Raw genomic sequence first — 17,549 nt, 5'->3', positions numbered from 1 at the left:
TTAATGCTGGTCGCTGTAGCCGTACAGTGTGTTTGTTTGTGTGATTTTAAGTTACATTGGAATTTATAAAAATACATGTATTCCCTGGTATAATTTCAGACAGGCGTTCACGCGGGACTCCTATAGCGTAATGTCGAGTCTGTAGTCCTTTGGCAAAGTGGGATTAGCCATGTAGCACAGAGCCGTGAAGTGAGCGAACACCTCTACCAAAAACTTCCTCTGCTCTGTTTGTCATCGATTCAAGACTTCAATTTAAAGCCTGAGGCCACGTTATTTTTGAGGAAGTGTAGTTGTTGTTTCGGTGAGGACGTCGAAGATAAAGTTGCTATCGCGTTAGCCCGATGTTAGCCCAGTCGCTTTGACATAAAAGGCTGCCCTGCGTTTCTGTTTACGGGAACACAGTGTGCCCCTTGTAGCGGACCTGCGTCTCTCGTTGTGTAATTATCCAACATTGCCTTGCCTATGAGACTGCCATTGAATCATAGTTGGATCATCTGTCTTGGCCAAATCACGGAGTGACATCGACAGCCCTGCTAATGATAGAGGTAACGCGAATTTGGGAATCTCGTGTCTTCACAACTGCTAAAAATACTCTCTGTGACTCCTTGAACCAGTGTGTCCGTCCACACTTTTGTCTTTTCTTGTGTGCGGGACAGGATCCTCAAACTACATGGTCCCCACACTCATTTATAGAGCACCCGAAGAGCGAAAAGGACCCCAGGGCGCAGAGCAAGTTGGACTTTTATACTGCACCGTGTGGGAGACAGTCTTTTCAACTAAAATGCTTGGAATAATAACATCAAAACTTTTTTAAGTTCAGACGTAAAGCCTTGTTTTCAGTGGCAACTCTCCAAAAACAAACTGGGTCAACTGTCCACAGCTGAACACAATGTCGGAAGATAACACCGCAGACAAGTTTATCAAGGTACATTTAGTTTTGGCATGATTAATGATAGACCAAATTTTATCTCAAATCTTATCTCAAAACATATCTCAAAACTTATCTCTAGTATGTGAACAGTAACTCCATAACAGTGTTTTGGGTTCATATCATAAAAGTTTCAGTTCACTTTTTAATTTTGAATTTGCATATCTACTTTTTTAAATTCATTTTATTAATCACTGGTAAAAGTAAAACTTACATATATTGACCATAAAGTATGACAAAGAACGACTGTATAACCTTCCACTAAGTAACTTTTTTGTTTTACTTCTTGAATTGAGTTTGAATGTTTACTATTATAGCCTATTGAACAGTCCTACAACTAAACCAAAATGTTTCCTTTTCTTACAGGAGACATCAATTCTCGATGAGTATAACATAAACTGGACACAGAAGTTGGGAGCTGGGATCAGCGGACCTGTACGGTGAGTTTAAGTAGTCTAGTAGTTGATTCTGATGGTGTTGGAAAGTTATGTTATTGTGGAAATATTAATCCTATAATATAGATTTTTATGCAACTTAAAGCGCACTTTTTCTACCAAATGCATTAAATTGTATCCCACAAGTATTGGAGCTATATGGGTCTAACAGCAAAGCTACTGCCAAAACCTCTAATTCCTGTATCTTTGGTATCGCTCTCATTCAACACATTAAAGGCTGTTTTTTTCTTCAGCGTCAAATTAATAGAATGCGAAAGTGCTGCAGAGCTAAACGCACCTGTTGGTCAAAAATAAGCAGTTGGTGCTCCTTATCGAGATTCATAAAGACCCAGGCGTGGTCCCAAGTTCTACACTCATGTTTGCTAGCTTCACACATGAATTATAAGGAGAAGAAGGATGCCAGCTTTGAACCTCTGGGTAAACCAAGAGTAAACATTATGCTGAATGCAGAAGGCTGATACAGGTTTAGGACAGAATTAAGGGTTGAGCACATATCTGAAAGCAACCTGACTTTGTACCAGTTATGTCGTCATCGGACTGTTATAGTATTAAAAGGTTGTTTGCTATTGTACCTTTTCTCCATCTCATATGAAATGCAACTGCTCAAGCAAGGTCTTGGATCCAGATCTAATCTTCGCAATATCTAAGCGATGCACATCAAAAGTTGATCTGTTAATGATTCATTAGAGCTTATGTGTTTCCATTAAGACATTATTTTCTTGCAGGATTTTTGCATCCTTGTAAATGTCTATCCTCAGGACTTTCTAATAAGTTCCATATATTTTATGCTAAAAACATAAAATATTGTATCACTTTATAATAACTACACCTCAATTAGCCTTAATAAAGCATGAACAATGACTTAAAACTCCTATATAACACAAAAGGTATTTTTGTAAGCTTTAAGCTGTTACCTTCTTAAAACATTTAGGGTATTAATTTAGTTACTAAGCTTGAATCTTTCTCAGTAAACAGTTTGTTCATTATGGATTAAATCTTTAAGTCCACGCTTCATTAAGGCTATTAAAATGTATTTATACTTTTGCTTCTCATGTTCACATGGAAACTAGCGCTTTTGTTATAGTCCAGCATAGAGGTTGACCTATATGTTTTTTTAATGGCCGATGCAATGCAGATTGTTTGGACTCCAGAGAGACAGATGACTGATGAACTCTGCCGATAGTTTTGGGACAATATATAAGAAAGATATAGATTATTTTCCCCAAATGATGTAATGTGAATTATTACACACTCATTCTCAGCATTTGTTTTAAAATGAACCTTTAAGAAAGCAGTGTCATGCTTTGTGCACTTCTCTCTTCACTTCACTTCAGGCTGCAGGTCAGTCAAAACAAAAAAACTGACCTGTGCTGGAAATTTAAGGCCAATAGCAAATGTAGTAAAAGTGCAATTATCGGCCTGATATATTGAATAACTGGTATAATAGTCTATCTCTAGTCTGGCATATTGTTGCAGGTGTACATTTAATAATATGCACAGCCCCAACTAAATAACTTAAAGAAGAAAGAATTGCTATTGCTTTCTCACAGTACCTATTTAACCACTGCTCCAGTTTTTGTCATTCATTTTTCATTTTGTGTTTTGAACTAATGAGTCATTCCTTTTCATTCAGGTAGCTCTTGCTCAGCCCCTCCCACTACACTTCTTATTTCTACATGATTCACAAGCTGATTGTCTAATAGCTGTACGTTGATGTCAGTCACCCCTCGTTCACCCCTCTCTTCGTGACTCTAGTCTCTCCAGCTCTGACTGTGATTCATTATGTCGCTCTGAATTTCCAGTAACTGAACTTTGGTCGCAGCCGAACCAAATGTTCCTCTCAGTAATGCTCCTTTATGAGAGCAGAGTTGAAGCAGTGAGGGAGCAGAAGGCTTATTGGAAATGTATTGCCACAGACCTGTAAGAGCAATTTGGTGGTAGAAGCAATATATTTAAATGGCCCATATTCTGATCTATGTTATTCTATTGTTTCCTCATCACAAACATACCTGGGGTTGTGTTTTATTTCACACATGTTTAGCACACGATTCCTGCGTATTTACACTGAGTTCTTATCTCAAAATGAAAACAGTTTGTTTCACCTTATGATGTCGTGTGGTAATAAAGAAAGTGCTTCACTGTGTTTTTAAACTGCATGCATCTTCATAAGAATCATTTGGATAATTTTTGCCCTGGAATTGTCAATCTCTACTAGACTAATGGTAAAGGGAAGCTTTTAACTTTTTAAAACTATCACTACATGACATCACAAAGTGGAACAGAGCATTTTGAACACTGGAGATATAGACTAATAATAACAGACATTGTTACTCAAACATATGCGAATAAAACAAAACACAACTCTAGGTATGTTTTTGGTAATAACATTCTAACATGGCCCTATACAGGACCTTTAAATATGTGGGGTTGATTAAGAATGCATTATCGACTAGTCCAAGGCTACATTAATAAACAGTTTTTGATCAGGATATTGTAAGTTCTAAGTATTAAATAGCTGACTCCATGCACTTCATAGAAGTTGTTTTGTGCAAAACAAAAAAGTTTAACATACATTGACACATTAGGGTTGAAAATCACAGGGTCCCTCACGAATCCATAGACAATATGGTGATTCATGCATTAACTGATATATACATCCTTATCAATACAGCAGCAGTGTTGGGCCAGAGCAGGTACTGCAGTGAGGCAGTGGTGACTCTTATCTCGTGCTGTGGTTGTGTCCCCAGTATGTATCAGGTGTGTGAGTGATCCGTGGTGGTCAGAGGGGCTGGTGGCACAGATTGGCAGCCTTGTTTCCATCAGTTTGCCCCAGGGCCGCTGTGGCTACAGAAGTAGCTTACCACCACAGAGTGTAGAATGAATAATGCACAAAATTTTAAGGCAACTCTGAGCATCTGAAAGAGAGAGTGCTTTTATAACATTAATTAATGATTTTTGCGCAACAGTTTTTAGAGATAGAAAAATATATTACAATAGTTTTTCTTTGTTAAACCACTGCTCACACACTGAGTCTGTAATAAACCTATTTTATCATCAAAACAGTGAATATGTGAACTGCATTACATAAACAGCATTGCTGCAACCGCTTGAAATGAGTCAAATTCAATATTATTGTTTATGAAAGAAGCTAAGCCACACTGGATTCTGTAATGGTCGCTCATATTTCCAGTGACACAGAGACTGATCCTGGTTTGTTTCTTTCAGCGTCTGTGTGAAAAAGTCAACTCAGGAACGGCTGGCCCTCAAGATCCTCATCGATCGCCCCAAGGCAAGGAACGAGGTGAGAGAGAGCCCTGTCCGCAGCTGATTAATGCCTGTTGTCTTTGGCCTTGTGCATGTGCTCTGTTCTGTCTCCCTGATTGTGTTACTTATAAATGCTCCCTTTGTCAGCACTTTGCACTCTTCTCACCCTTAACATCAGCCAGTGCTCGGTCCATGTGTGAATAGGCCCAGTGATTACAGAGATATTAACTATAAAGCTGCCATTATGCATTATGATAAAAAAAAAAATCTACCAAATTTCTAACTTAAAACGCCATATATTGCGCAAAATTCACTCATGCCAACTTCTGTGTCATGTTAGAATGTTGTTATCTCCTCACAAACATACCCAGGGTTGTGTTTTGTTTCATTCACACATGATTGAGACAATTTGTTATTAGTCTGTCGACATCTCCAAAGCTTAAAATGCTCTGTTCCACCCTGTGATGTCGTGAAGCAGCAGTTTTCAAGTTAACAGCTCCCTTTTACCTTTTGTTCAGTAGAGATCAGCAATCTCAAGGCTGATATCATCCAAATGATTCTAGTGAAGGTTAATGGACTGGAGTTTAAAACACAGTGGAGCACTTCCTGTATCCCCACATGACCACATACCGCAAGGTGGAACAGTGTGTTTTTCATTGTTTTTCAGTTTGAGAGAAGACCTAAATATAAATATTCAGGGTTTGTGTGTCAAATATGTGTTAATGAACAACAACAAAGCACAACTCCAGATACGTTTTTGATGAAGCAACAACATTATAACATAGATTAGAAAACAGTGTAATACAGGCCATTTTTAAAGCTGCTGTGATTTTTACTGTATAAAAAAATATGATAAGCAGAACTGGTTTACTTTTACGAACACATTAATTCCCAGCATGCTTATTATTCACCACAAGGCCAGAGAGGAGTTTTGCCAGTTCAATTAATTTTAATGTTTGGTTCACTGGAATAATACTAAATAATTTGAATTAGTGTTATTAAATATTTTACTAACATAGACTGGTTTAAACATAGATAGCAGATGTTTGATTTAAAGACATCAATATTTAAGTGTGGCAAAAGTTTAGCTTAGTTGTTCTTGTAGCCATTTCCAATGAGGTAGTGCCATTGATAAATGTTTTACCACAACATTTTTTAATGCATTAAACTTTATTTTTTAGGTGCGCCTCCATATGATGTGTGCCCAACACCCAAACATCGTCCAGATTTTGGAGGTGTACGCCAACAGTGTCCAGTTTCCACATGAGTCCAGCCCCAGGTAAAGAAGTGCAGTGTATTCCACGTAAGGCTCGTATCATTTTACTGTCTGGTTTTATAAGTCATGTTCCCTTTTGTTTCCATCGTCACAGAGCTCGACTCCTCATCGTCATGGAGATGATGGAGGGAGGGGAGCTGTTTCACAGAATCAGCCAACACCGACATTTCACTGAAAAGATGGCCAGTCAGGTCACAAAGCAGGTGGGGGCTTTATACAAGTGTAGAAAATGTTATGTGTACAGAGGTTTAATACTGCCAATGGGTTGCTTTCACGTTATAATTTCAGATGGAGGACAGGGGCCTATATAACATACAATCTTATGGCTCACAGTTGTTGTAAAAGAAATTAGATTGTTGTAATTGTTGAAAAAGAACTTAATCTGGCTTGAAGATGGAAAAGTTTGGACACACCATTTAATTTCATCTTTATTTTTAATACTTTCTTCATTTTAGATACATACTGAAGTCCTCAAATATATGAAGTAAGATATATGTAGCAAAGAAAAACATTACATTGTATTTTTTCTTTGCTTTGTCGAAAAATATTTAGTAATAGTAGAGTTACTTCTTAGTTCATATATTTCATGGCTTCGATATGTATCTAAAATGTAGAAAGTAAAAAAGTAAAAATGAAGAGGGAAAAAAAAAAACATTGCGTGAGAGTATCTGTCCAAACTTTTGAGTGTACTTGGTGGTAGAAACATTGTGTAAGTGTTAAATTTATGTGTGGTCTCTTTGTCACAGATCAGTCAGTCTTTGGAACACTGTCACTCTTTAAACATTGCACATCGAGATCTAAAGCCAGAGAACCTGCTCTTCAAGGACAATTCTCTTGTGAGTACTACATCAGCACAAAACATCTCCTTTTTTTTTCTGTTGTTTGATTTTCTATACTACACATTTTTTAGATTTTAGAACAGACAACTACTTTTTTTCAGTCTATCAGTTTTTTTCTGCTTATCTGGGGCTGGTTTACAGAGTTTCTCTCCCAGATTTCCTTTTCCACACACATTTCCTTCACTCTTCCTGGGGGGGATGCAAGTGTCAAGGTTTAGAGATATAAATTCATATTTTTTGTCTTTTGTATGTAAAAAAATAATGACAACATAAATAAAATAGTGGTAGATAATAGAGGGAGTTCTTGTTATTGTCATCACACTGCCCATCATTTGGAATAAAATGCTGCTGAAACAAAATGTTAAGATGCATGTTATAAAAGCAACATGGAATACCATAATATATTTTGTTGGATTTACAAATTACAAAAAAAAATCATATTCCCTATTCTGTCTCTTGTTCCCAGGATGCTCCAGTGAAGTTGTGTGATTTCGGTTTTGCCAAAATTGACCAAGGAGACTTGATGACGCCCCAGTTCACTCCTTATTATGTAGCACCTCAGGTACTCTCATCCCAGTCAACTCTTATGAGCACATGAGACTACATTTTAAAGAGTTTTATTTTTTTTCAGGTACTTGAGGCACAAAGAAGACACCAGAAGGAAAAATCTGGAATAATACCTACCTCACCCACTCCCTACACGTACAACAAGGTAGGACCACAAATGATTCTATGATGCCATTAACCGTGATCCAGAGTACCTCAGCATCGTATTATAGAGAGCACTTTTGGGTTTATTATGTTATGTTTTTTTGACAACCCAGAGTAAAAAAAGCTTGTTCTGCTTTGTGAATGATCCAAACTTTATTGATCCACAAGGGAAATTATTTCATTGTAGCTCACTCATCACAATATAATAATAATATAATAACAAAGAGTGAAATAAAAAAAAAAAGGTAATTATAAATTCTAAATAAGAAGCAAAAAAGATGGCAAGAGACAGGTGTCAAATAAGGTGTAATTATATAAATGTATATGTACAAGTCAAAATAAAATAGAAAAATAAGTAATAAAATATAAAATCTCAACTATATACAAGAACTCAACACAAAAATGTTCACATAAATAGCTTAAACTCATACTATGAAACATTCCTGGTGAGAATGTCACCACCTGCTTGCCTTAATAGAAATGCTATTGCTTTGCCTGATAGATTTAAGTTTAATGCCATACCGTAAGACAAATGTTCTGTCTGTCTGTTGTATCTGTCTGTCTATTAGATCGATCTGTCTTTGTATTTGTATATCTGGGAGATCTATATATTAGAGCTATCTAAAAATACCTTAATACATGTATTATTACAATTAGCAAACTTGTCTTCCCTCAGTTTTGACCTGTATCTTGGCCTGGTTGCATCACTGCCGTAGTAGTTCAATACTGTGAAAAATTCTAGGCAAAGTGATAACATCTCTGTGGAGAGTAGTAGCTGGCAGTACCTCCACCAAAAATTACATAGTATACTTAATCTTAAAAATCATGTGAAATTTTTGGTGTCAGTGGGTTAGTGCTTCAATCCCAGTCCTAACTTTGTGCATTCTGTTGTAAATTGTAAACACTTGCACTTACTTTTCCTACGTGTACTACATTTGAATGCATATCTATGTTGCTTTCAGAGCTGTGACTTGTGGTCCCTGGGTGTGATCATCTACGTCATGTTGTGTGGATACCCTCCGTTCTATTCAAAGCACCACAGTCGAACCATCCCCAAAGACATGAGGAAGAAGATCATGACCGGCAGCTTTGACTTCCCCGAGGACGAGTGGAGCCAGATCTCAGAGATGGCCAAGGACATCGTGCGCAAGTAAGTCATTTTACACTGTTGCTTTTGAGGTATTTGAAATAAGTAACTGTTACTGTTATAAGTTACAGTTCTGTTAAATGTATTGGCATTGATTACTATTGACTTCTCTTGATGTGGTGGGGTAAGTTTTGGTATGAGTGATTGTGTGCTGAGGAGGAGTTGTTTCAATGACAATGTAAGCAAGTATAAGTCAATTTCCTCCTAATAATTTGCAGTGACATAATGTAGGCGGTGTTCTACTTGTATATGTATTGGCATAATGGTCACCAGTTACCATGGAGATGCAGTGCACACAATAGAAAGCACTACTTTTAAGATAATCTGAAATCTCAAGGGGAAAAAAAACTAAATTGGTGTAAACAGCACATTTTTAGGAGCCTATGCACTGTAACGGTAGTTCGCCTGTGAAGTGTTAAATTAAAAGTTCTGCTTCTCAGGATAGACTTTAATCTGAGCATTAACAGAGCAGTGCTTTCAGTTAGCTTCATATCCCTGGGGAATGTTGTAGACATTGGCAAATTATTCATCTGCCGTTTTATTCCCTTTGGACATGTGATTATGATTTGTTTCCATAATTGAGCAGCTCTAAATTTCCAACTATTTGGGCCAAAATCTTTATGAAAACTATTTGAAATTATTCTATTATATATGTATTTACTGTCCAAATTTACCTTGTAGGAATAGGATTTGCACCGGGTCTCATGGGGCAGAATGAGCGGCCATATCGTTCAGAACAGAATTTGAATGACCACAACATTCTTGTTATCAAGTAGTAGATCAGGTTATATGCACAGCCCTTATGAAGAGTGTGTTTTTTCTTGATGAATCCTGTGTGTTTTGTGCAGACTTCTGAAGGTAAAGCCAGAGGAGAGGCTCACCATAGAGGGAGTCCTGGCCCACCCGTGGTTAAACTGCACTGAGGCCTTGGACAACGTGCTGCCCTCTGCACAGATGATGATGGACAAGGTGTGTACAGAGACCCCAGTCATTAAGACTGAACAAGTTTGGAAACATTTCATTCTCATTACAAAGTATTGCAATTAGCATGGATTTTTATTATCTTTTTAAAATGTGAAAAACTGAATCAGTTCATTTTAAACAGTTTGCAGTGGTCTAAACTTATTCCTCACATTCTTATCTTAATCCTAGCATGCTAATTATTCACAGCAATGAGTTTAGAGCTTTTTACTACTTTAAGAAGCCAGAGCAGAGTTTTGCCACAACTAGCAACAGCTAGTATGCTAATGGCGCACCTACTTCCTGGTCCACAGACTTTAAAAGTGCTTTATAATTAGATGTGGAAAGCACACAGTGTTTTCAGCCTTAAGTGCTTTTTAAATAGATCATATTTTACAGTTTATACAGTAGTTCTGTTCATAGTTTGCCTTTTGCACATTCTATATATTCCAGTCTCTTTGTTTTTCATTTGTTTTTATTTATTTATTTATTTAAAACAAGGACAGTGCACAGAAAACATTAATCTCAGAGAAATGTTGCTCTGTGCCAGATTTAGCTTCAAGCTACTTTCCATCTGCAGTCCTTGGGCCGAAATAAAACACATTAAGAGACTATTTACATGAAACCAAATTTGATTTGCGTGCACTGGTCTTTAATATTGTCTTTTGCTTTTTCTGTTGGTAGGCTGTAGTAGCAGGGATCCAGCAGGCCCATGCAGAGCAGCTGGCCAACATGAGGATACAGGATCTCAACATCAGCCTCAAGCCCCTCAACTCTGTCAACAACCCTATTCTCAGGAAACGAAAACTACTCGGGTACAGTGAGAATTTTGACAAACAACAGAAATTTTGTTTTAGCCTTTTGTCTGAATTTTTTTTTTTTTTTTTCAACAAAATATTGTGCTGATTTAGCTGATTACATTTACAGGAAATTTAGTTGAACAAAAAGTTAATATTTTTAATTAAAACTACATATATCTTCAGATCTGATTTCCTCTCCTCTTGCATTTATTTTTGTTTTATTAATTAACAAAAATATCTGTGCTTTTAGTTATCACTGTTTACTTTTTATTTACCTTTCGGGGGTCTCTGCAAGAATATTACATTGACAAAAATTTAACCAAAATACATTAATCTTGCGTGGGCCTGACCTTTTTATGAAATTATGCATTATATATTATATAATTAGTTTTAACTCTCATAAATCTGACAGAAATGTGTTTTGTTGTTTGTTTGTGCAGGCCTAAGCCCACAGATGGTTTCTTCATTCATGACCCAGAAAATGGAGATGAAGACTTAAACATCGCACTAGAAAAACTACGAGATGTCATTGCACAGTGTATACTACCCCAGGCTGGTCAGTATTGAGATAGGAGAGCACCAAAGCTCTTTATAAATGTGTGTGTTTTTCTTTTGTAATAACATGCTGATATTTCTGCAGGAGAAAACGAGGATGAGAAGCTGAACGAGGTGATGTACGAGGCCTGGAGGTTCAATAGAGACTGTAAACTACTCAGAGACGGGCTGCAGGGACTCAGCTGGGACGGTCAGTACCATCCTTCACTTAGTATTATAGACTTATCTTGCATATAATCTATTCCATTCAGCTACACAAGTCTATTCTATCAATACAGAATTACATTAGGCTAAAACAATATTGCAATTCCAATTATAATAACAATTTTATGTTTTTAAATCTAGGATTGTGTGCTCAGTGCTCATTCTTAACACATTTGAGTAAAGACTGAAATATGAACTGCTGAAGTATGGGAAGAATCTCATGTATTTCAGAACATGTTTGTCGAGGTCTGAACTATAAGGTTAGCAGGTTTCTTTACAAACACAGGACGTTTGGAATTGAAGTTGCATATTTCAAAAGTCAGGGACACAACTTATTTATAATTTTTTTTTTTTACAGATTAAAAAACAAAACAAAAAAGACTCCACACTCAAAGCATACGCTGAAGTACAAAAAAAAACAAAATATGAACCAAATTCCAGTCTTGTCAGAATAGTCAAAAAGGGCATTCATGTCAGTTCAAAGGGGACAGGACTTTCATTAAAATAAAATCCTTGTGTTTTGTTGTCACAGGACATGCTTTCTCTGATAAGGTGGACCGGTTGAAGTTGGCTGAAATCATAAAACAGGCCATTGAAGAAAAGACAAATCTCCAAGAATCCCATTAGCAAGTGCTGTTTGTTCTCCTTTTTATATTGTTAATTATGATCCTTTTTAACCATATCTGTAAAGAAGCTTTTTTTTATGTCCAATGATGCGCTGATTTCATGTTTTCATGAATTCACAAGCACGACTTATTGTACAGCTGTGAATACATTTCAAAAGAGGACTTATTGCTACTAACATTTTTATGGACATGTGCAGAGAACATGGTCAAAATATTTTCAGTTTTGCAAAAAAGGAAAAAAAAAGACAAACGAAGGAGGAAACCAGTCCAAGAAATTATTTTCTGGGAGAGAATTTTTATTAGCAGTTAGTTCAATGTAGTCCAGTGTTTTTACCCCCAATAATTTAATTTAGATGTATTTTATTTTGAATCATCATACAGACTTTATTTATTTTATAAAAGAGTTCATTGTTTTATATATTAACTGTAGCCTGGCAGTAGTAGGCTCTAAAGTAAAGACGCTGTCCACACTGTGACCCTGTGTTCTTCCATAAACTATTGCTGGATTTCAGATCACAACATAAAGGAAACTGAGTAAAATGAATAACACTAATATAAATAATTGTTTTCATAATTTTTATATTAATCATGAAAATGTATTGAAATTAATTTGGGAAAACCAGCACCCATTGAAAGTCTCACATCTACAGCCACTAATTCTGAATTTTTTATTCACTTAATTTTTAGCTGTTCAAAAATAGACACAACATTTAATGTTAAAGTTGATAAGAAAGGACAATTTAAATTGGAATTACTAGTTTAAAGTGTATCTACATTTTGCACCACATTTTCCCATTTGGTCTAACCTCGTTTTAATATACAATTTTATGTCATCTAAAAGGATCAGTGTTTAAATAGATAATTGACTATTCTATTGACTATTGTAGATACATTTTATAAATATTTTTAAGTGTTGTAACTTTTTAACAATTGTATTTTCCTTTTAAATTGTCCCTCCTGTCAGCTGCTTTGTGTCACCAACATAAAATGAAGTTAATATTGAATGCAGCTGTTGATATATTTCTGGCATGAATTTGTAAATTAAGTAACTTTCAAAATCTGTAAACTGTGAATTCAACAGGAATCTAAACAAAATGCAGAATAGTTTTAATGCTACTTGAGCCTTTTTCAGAAACATTTTAAACTGGAGGAGGGTCAATGAGCTCCTCTATTGAATGTGCAATACATCAGTGACTTCACATAGGGCTGGGCGATATGACATTAAAAAATAAACTGATCCTTGTGGCAAAATGCTATTTTAGTGATGCCATCATAATGTGATTGTTTGACTTAGACAAACTTTATTGATCCACAAGGGAATCTATTTGGACACAGTAGCTCACACATCACAATATAATATAATTTTATTGTGCAAAAATATAATCCGTAATATTAAATACAGTGCAAGTAGCAAAAATAACAAGAAACTGATGTCAAATAAGGCATAATTATATAAATGTATATGTAAAAATAAAATCTAGTTTACGAGAGGTCATAAGGAGAAATGTGCAAAGATTAAATAAGCTTCTGTCATGTCAATCATTTAATCTATTTCACAAGGGGGATGATTCACAGTCTTTTTTCATTTAAATATAGTACTATGCTCAAACATGGACAGTGTTTCCCACCTACTCCTCCTATTGGTCAGCTGCTGTTATTTTCTGAATGAGTAACAGGTGGGTCAATCCAATCATAGACAAGTGTGATATTTCAGAAGCAGCAGATGGTGTTAGTAATCTCTACTCGTGCCAATTTTTATTTTCCATATACTGAACAATATTTTTTCTCTAATAGAAATTGATTAGCAATGCAGACAAGGTGCTTTATGCAATCACAATATACGAAAAATTGTACAAATGATGAATGTGCGTGAAAGTTAATTTGGGCTCTATTCTGCAGGTTTACTTTAACTTGTTGGTTATGTATTTTGGCAAATATTGGGTATAGGTATCTACTGGGGAAGAAAATACTTATCAGACCATCCTCTATCTCTAAACAGTCATATAAACACTACAAATCTTACAAATTATTATATGGATCATGATAGAAATCTTAAAGGTGCATTGCATAACATTTCTAGTGGAGGGTGTGCCCCCTGATGTCTCCATGGAAATATTATTGCTTTGTCTAGATTGTTCCACAGTATCTATCATGAAGGAGACACGCAGGTTACAGCACTACACTACATTACAATTCAGATCTGTGGAGAGTCACCCCTATTCACAGAAGGAATTATCGTATTGTTGAGCAATAGAAACACACGTAATGAAGAAATGCTAGATGGATATGTTTAAAGTCATAAAAGAAACATTCCCGGCAAAGCAATAACATCACCATGGAGACAAGTAAATAGCAGATCCTCCAGCAGAAAAGTTGCGCTGTGCACCTTTAACTGAAATCTAGGCTCTAAGAAAACCATTATATGAATTTTCTGTCATATCGCCCGCCCTTATGTCCACATCTCATTTTGTTCATCGTGCTTGTAGTTAATGGTAGTGATAGTACTATGTAGCAGTGCATCAGTATTCCAGTCCAGCACAGATCTTCAAGCTTTTTATCTTCTGCCTCTCCTCCATCTGCTGCATTTTAAAGAAGGGAGAGATGTAAAAATGAAAATCTCAGCATAAAAAAGCCAAGCTGAAAAAAACAGTGCTTTACTTTTACCGAAATAACATGTTTACCTGATGTTGACGCCCATTTGAAGAAGGGTCGTATTACTTTAATGTGAATCCAACAAACCAATCATAATATTTAAAGGTGCACTGTGTAACTTTTCTGGTGCAGAGTCCACCACCTGCTTGTCTCTATGGAGATGTAATTGCTTCACCTTGAATGTTATATAGTATGGAGACAAATTACTGGTCAGATCTATGGAGAAGCAACACTTGTAATTGAATACATACAAGGCAGATAACTTTAATGCCACATTATGGAACAAATAACATCTCCATGGAGACAAGCAAGTCGCCAGCCGTCCACCTTAGAATTTACACAGTGCATAGTGTTTAATATGGAGGTGGAGGGCAGGGGAGAATAATATAATATGATGAATTTGCCTTTAATTTGTCAGATTGCAGATGTTTTAACCTGGTTTATTTTTTTTAATTAAGCATCACAAATGAACTAAAGTTTTTGCATTTTTAAGATGTGCAACCATGATTGAATTTAGATTAAAAGGGCCTATGCACAATTTGAACCAAACCAAGTGAGGAACAGGCTTTGTTCTCTCTCAAACCATGACTGAGAAAGAACAGTTGTTTCTCGTCCCACCATATCAATAAAAATTTCTGCTCCTGGCAATTGATAACTTATGGTGCTTATCCAACAGAATGTATAGGCAGTGTATTTTTGTCCACAGATAGTTGGTTTTACAATATGCTGTAGGCAGTAAAAGTTATTTTTTGATAGGGAAGAAATAAATTGGATACAGACCATAGGCTGTATACATAAATGGACATAGCTGCAGTGTTCCAAATAGGAAGTAAGCATGGGAGTTCTTCCTGCTCCATCGACTCTGGCTCCAATTCACTTCAAGCTGAAAAACTGTCGCTCCTCTCTTAGTAACTGCTGCTGTCAGACTCATCATTTTGGTCACAAAATATTCCCCAATCTACGTGATCCTTTATTTCGCTATTTTATCCCATAATCAAGAAATGAACATTAATAACAGACAAATCAGGTGCCTTCTTTACCAGAGGTTGCTTTTGCTAGTGTTAACAACAGGTTTGATTGACTGCTCCCTGCTAAACCAGCGGGGCACGCGGGAAGCGGAGTTACCTTCAACAGCCTTGCTTCGGCTTAGCTCTTTGGTTTCTCTGATACTCGTGGCAGGAATTCCATATATCCAAATTCGCTCCATAACTGCAAGCCTCAATTAACTTTATTTGACTGGAGTCAAATTCTGTGGGTGACATTACACTCATTTGGTTCACTTCTTTATACAGTCTATGCAAATGTGGCAAGTTTGTTAACCCAATCCCTAAAACTAATCATTTGTAGATTGTATGGTTGGATATTTAATAAAAAAAAAATGTGCCTGTATAATTTTGTAGGCCCCTGCCCTCCATCTGAAAACACATGGAATTCTAAAACATGAACACACTTTATGGAATATTAACACAATCTGGAAGAATTTTGTACATTTTGTGACTCTTGAGCATTTCTGGTGAATCACAGCATGTCGAAAAGCCTTATGAATACATACATAGCATGTTTTATGCTCAAACGTGCCTTTTTCAATCTACACAATGCTAATCAATGCTACAAGCCTCTCTACAACTGTACAAAATAATTTAAATATTTTCTCATATCTGAAATTGTTTGTTAATTTCTCTTCTAATTTATTTTGATTTTTCAGTATTTTTGTAAACTTCAAATCTCAGTATGCAGTCATTGTTTAGACAGAGTGCAAGCGAAGTGTTTTCATATAGTTTTTGTAAGTGCGCCTTATTTATTACATGGTTTATGCTCTTAATTAATTTATCTCTATAGCATTCTTGTTTTGTATTTATTAAGGGTAAAACCAAGATGCTTCCTTCCAAATTTACAGGCAAAGGTTCCTCAGTCATGCAATCCAAAGCTTTAGTCCGCCCAGTGTTACGATCCTACCTACCTCCATAGTAGCTACATCAGGAGGCCCTTGCTATTTTTTCATGTGAGCTTTCTGAAAATTAATGCTTTTTTCTCAAATTGTAATCAAGTGCAACCATTGATTTTGCATAGTACTGTATACTGACCATAGGTGGGTAGAGTAGCCAAAACTGTACCCTAATAAGAGTACCATTACTTTTAAATTATAATACTAAAGTAGAAGTTTTGACTCAAATAATTACTATTTAAAGATTTAGTGAATATACTGAGTAATTGTTGGAATAATATCTGATTTGTAATTTACAGTTTAAACTAACCAGGTAGACAGAAGATTAAATAATGCAAAGATACTTGTAATTCCAAAAAAAGGCCTTTTAACAATGTTTAAGGTTTACATAAATGTTGAAACCAAGATACTAATATATACTATAGCTAGTGTCGATACTAGATCAATACTGAAAGAAAATCACATTAACAAGACAAAGATTTGAAATTCTTGAATATTTTTTTTAATGGCCTTAACTATTACAAGGCCACATGATAATATTAATGATACTGCTATTATTTTGTGTTTAAAAATTGCCTAAAAGGAGCCTTTATTATCACGGTGGTATCAAAATCAGTGTTGTAAATCTGGCCTTTTTATTTGTTTTGAAATGGTTTGAAAATGTAATAACAAAAAGCACTTAGACATACTCAGTGAGAGGAGTAACCCAATGCTTTTACTCAAGTAAGAGTACTGCTACTTCAAATATTACTCATGTAAAACTACTGATAAAAATAGGATTTTTTTTTCAAAATGTTACACAAGAAATACATTTAAATATGTAATAAATATAATAATACTACTACCCTCATCTAATACGTTCTAAAAATGGTTTCACTGGCCTTACACTTTGCTGCCGTTGCTTCCTTCCTCTCATTTCTTTGTAATTGCGGAGTCAGGACAAATTGACACTATTTTTGGTACAGTGTGTGTCAGAGTTCATGAAATCGTTTTGGGGAAATGAAATCATCTTTAACAACGCCTTTTCCGTGGACGGCGTTGATGTAGCATGTACTTGGATCATAAAAGACTATGTTTTTATCGACTTGTCTTTTCTGGAATGTCATCAACATGCTGACTTTGTAATAAAGAAAAGATTATCAATGGTCCTCCTGGTTGTTCATTTCCAGAACTAACACTTTATTATT

The 17,549-nt window shown here is 35.8% G+C and overlaps 1 protein-coding gene across 4 annotated transcripts; it reads left to right on the top strand.

Moving 5' to 3' along the window:
* The first annotated feature begins 3 nt into the window (after window positions 1–3).
* On the top strand, window positions 4–17,505 carry mapkapk5 (MAPK activated protein kinase 5). Of its 4 annotated transcripts, none has more exons than XR_008633219.1 (15): window positions 4–925; window positions 1,295–1,368; window positions 4,609–4,684; window positions 5,829–5,926; window positions 6,018–6,126; window positions 6,670–6,759; window positions 7,229–7,324; window positions 7,394–7,474; window positions 8,436–8,623; window positions 9,469–9,589; window positions 10,265–10,395; window positions 10,821–10,936; window positions 11,021–11,125; window positions 11,281–11,399; window positions 11,498–11,634. XR_008633219.1 is itself a non-coding variant. In XM_055161480.1 (15 exons), exons 2-15 carry the CDS (start codon window positions 890–892, stop codon window positions 11,764–11,766), a joined length of 1,416 nt encoding a protein of 471 aa, XP_055017455.1. In that variant the 5' UTR covers window positions 6–545; window positions 657–889; the 3' UTR covers window positions 11,767–17,505. The 4 variants fall into 4 exon arrangements, 3 of the variants coding, with proteins under 3 accessions (XP_055017456.1, XP_055017455.1, XP_055017454.1); XM_055161480.1 differs by lacking the exons at window positions 11,281–11,399; window positions 11,498–11,634 and adding an exon at window positions 11,672–17,505 and having other exon boundaries at window positions 6–545; window positions 657–925; XM_055161481.1 differs by lacking the exon at window positions 11,498–11,634 and having other exon boundaries at window positions 11,281–11,403.
* The last annotated feature ends 44 nt before the right edge of the window (window positions 17,506–17,549 follow it).

Source organism: Boleophthalmus pectinirostris, unplaced genomic scaffold (assembly GCF_026225935.1).
Source record: "Boleophthalmus pectinirostris isolate CB_2022bp ecotype Guang Dong unplaced genomic scaffold, ASM2622593v1 HiC_scaffold_4, whole genome shotgun sequence".
NCBI classification, from domain to species: Eukaryota; Metazoa; Chordata; class Actinopteri; order Gobiiformes; family Gobiidae; genus Boleophthalmus; species Boleophthalmus pectinirostris.
Note: the sequence above shows the minus strand (reverse complement) of the source record. Positions and strands in the feature narration are given on the sequence as shown.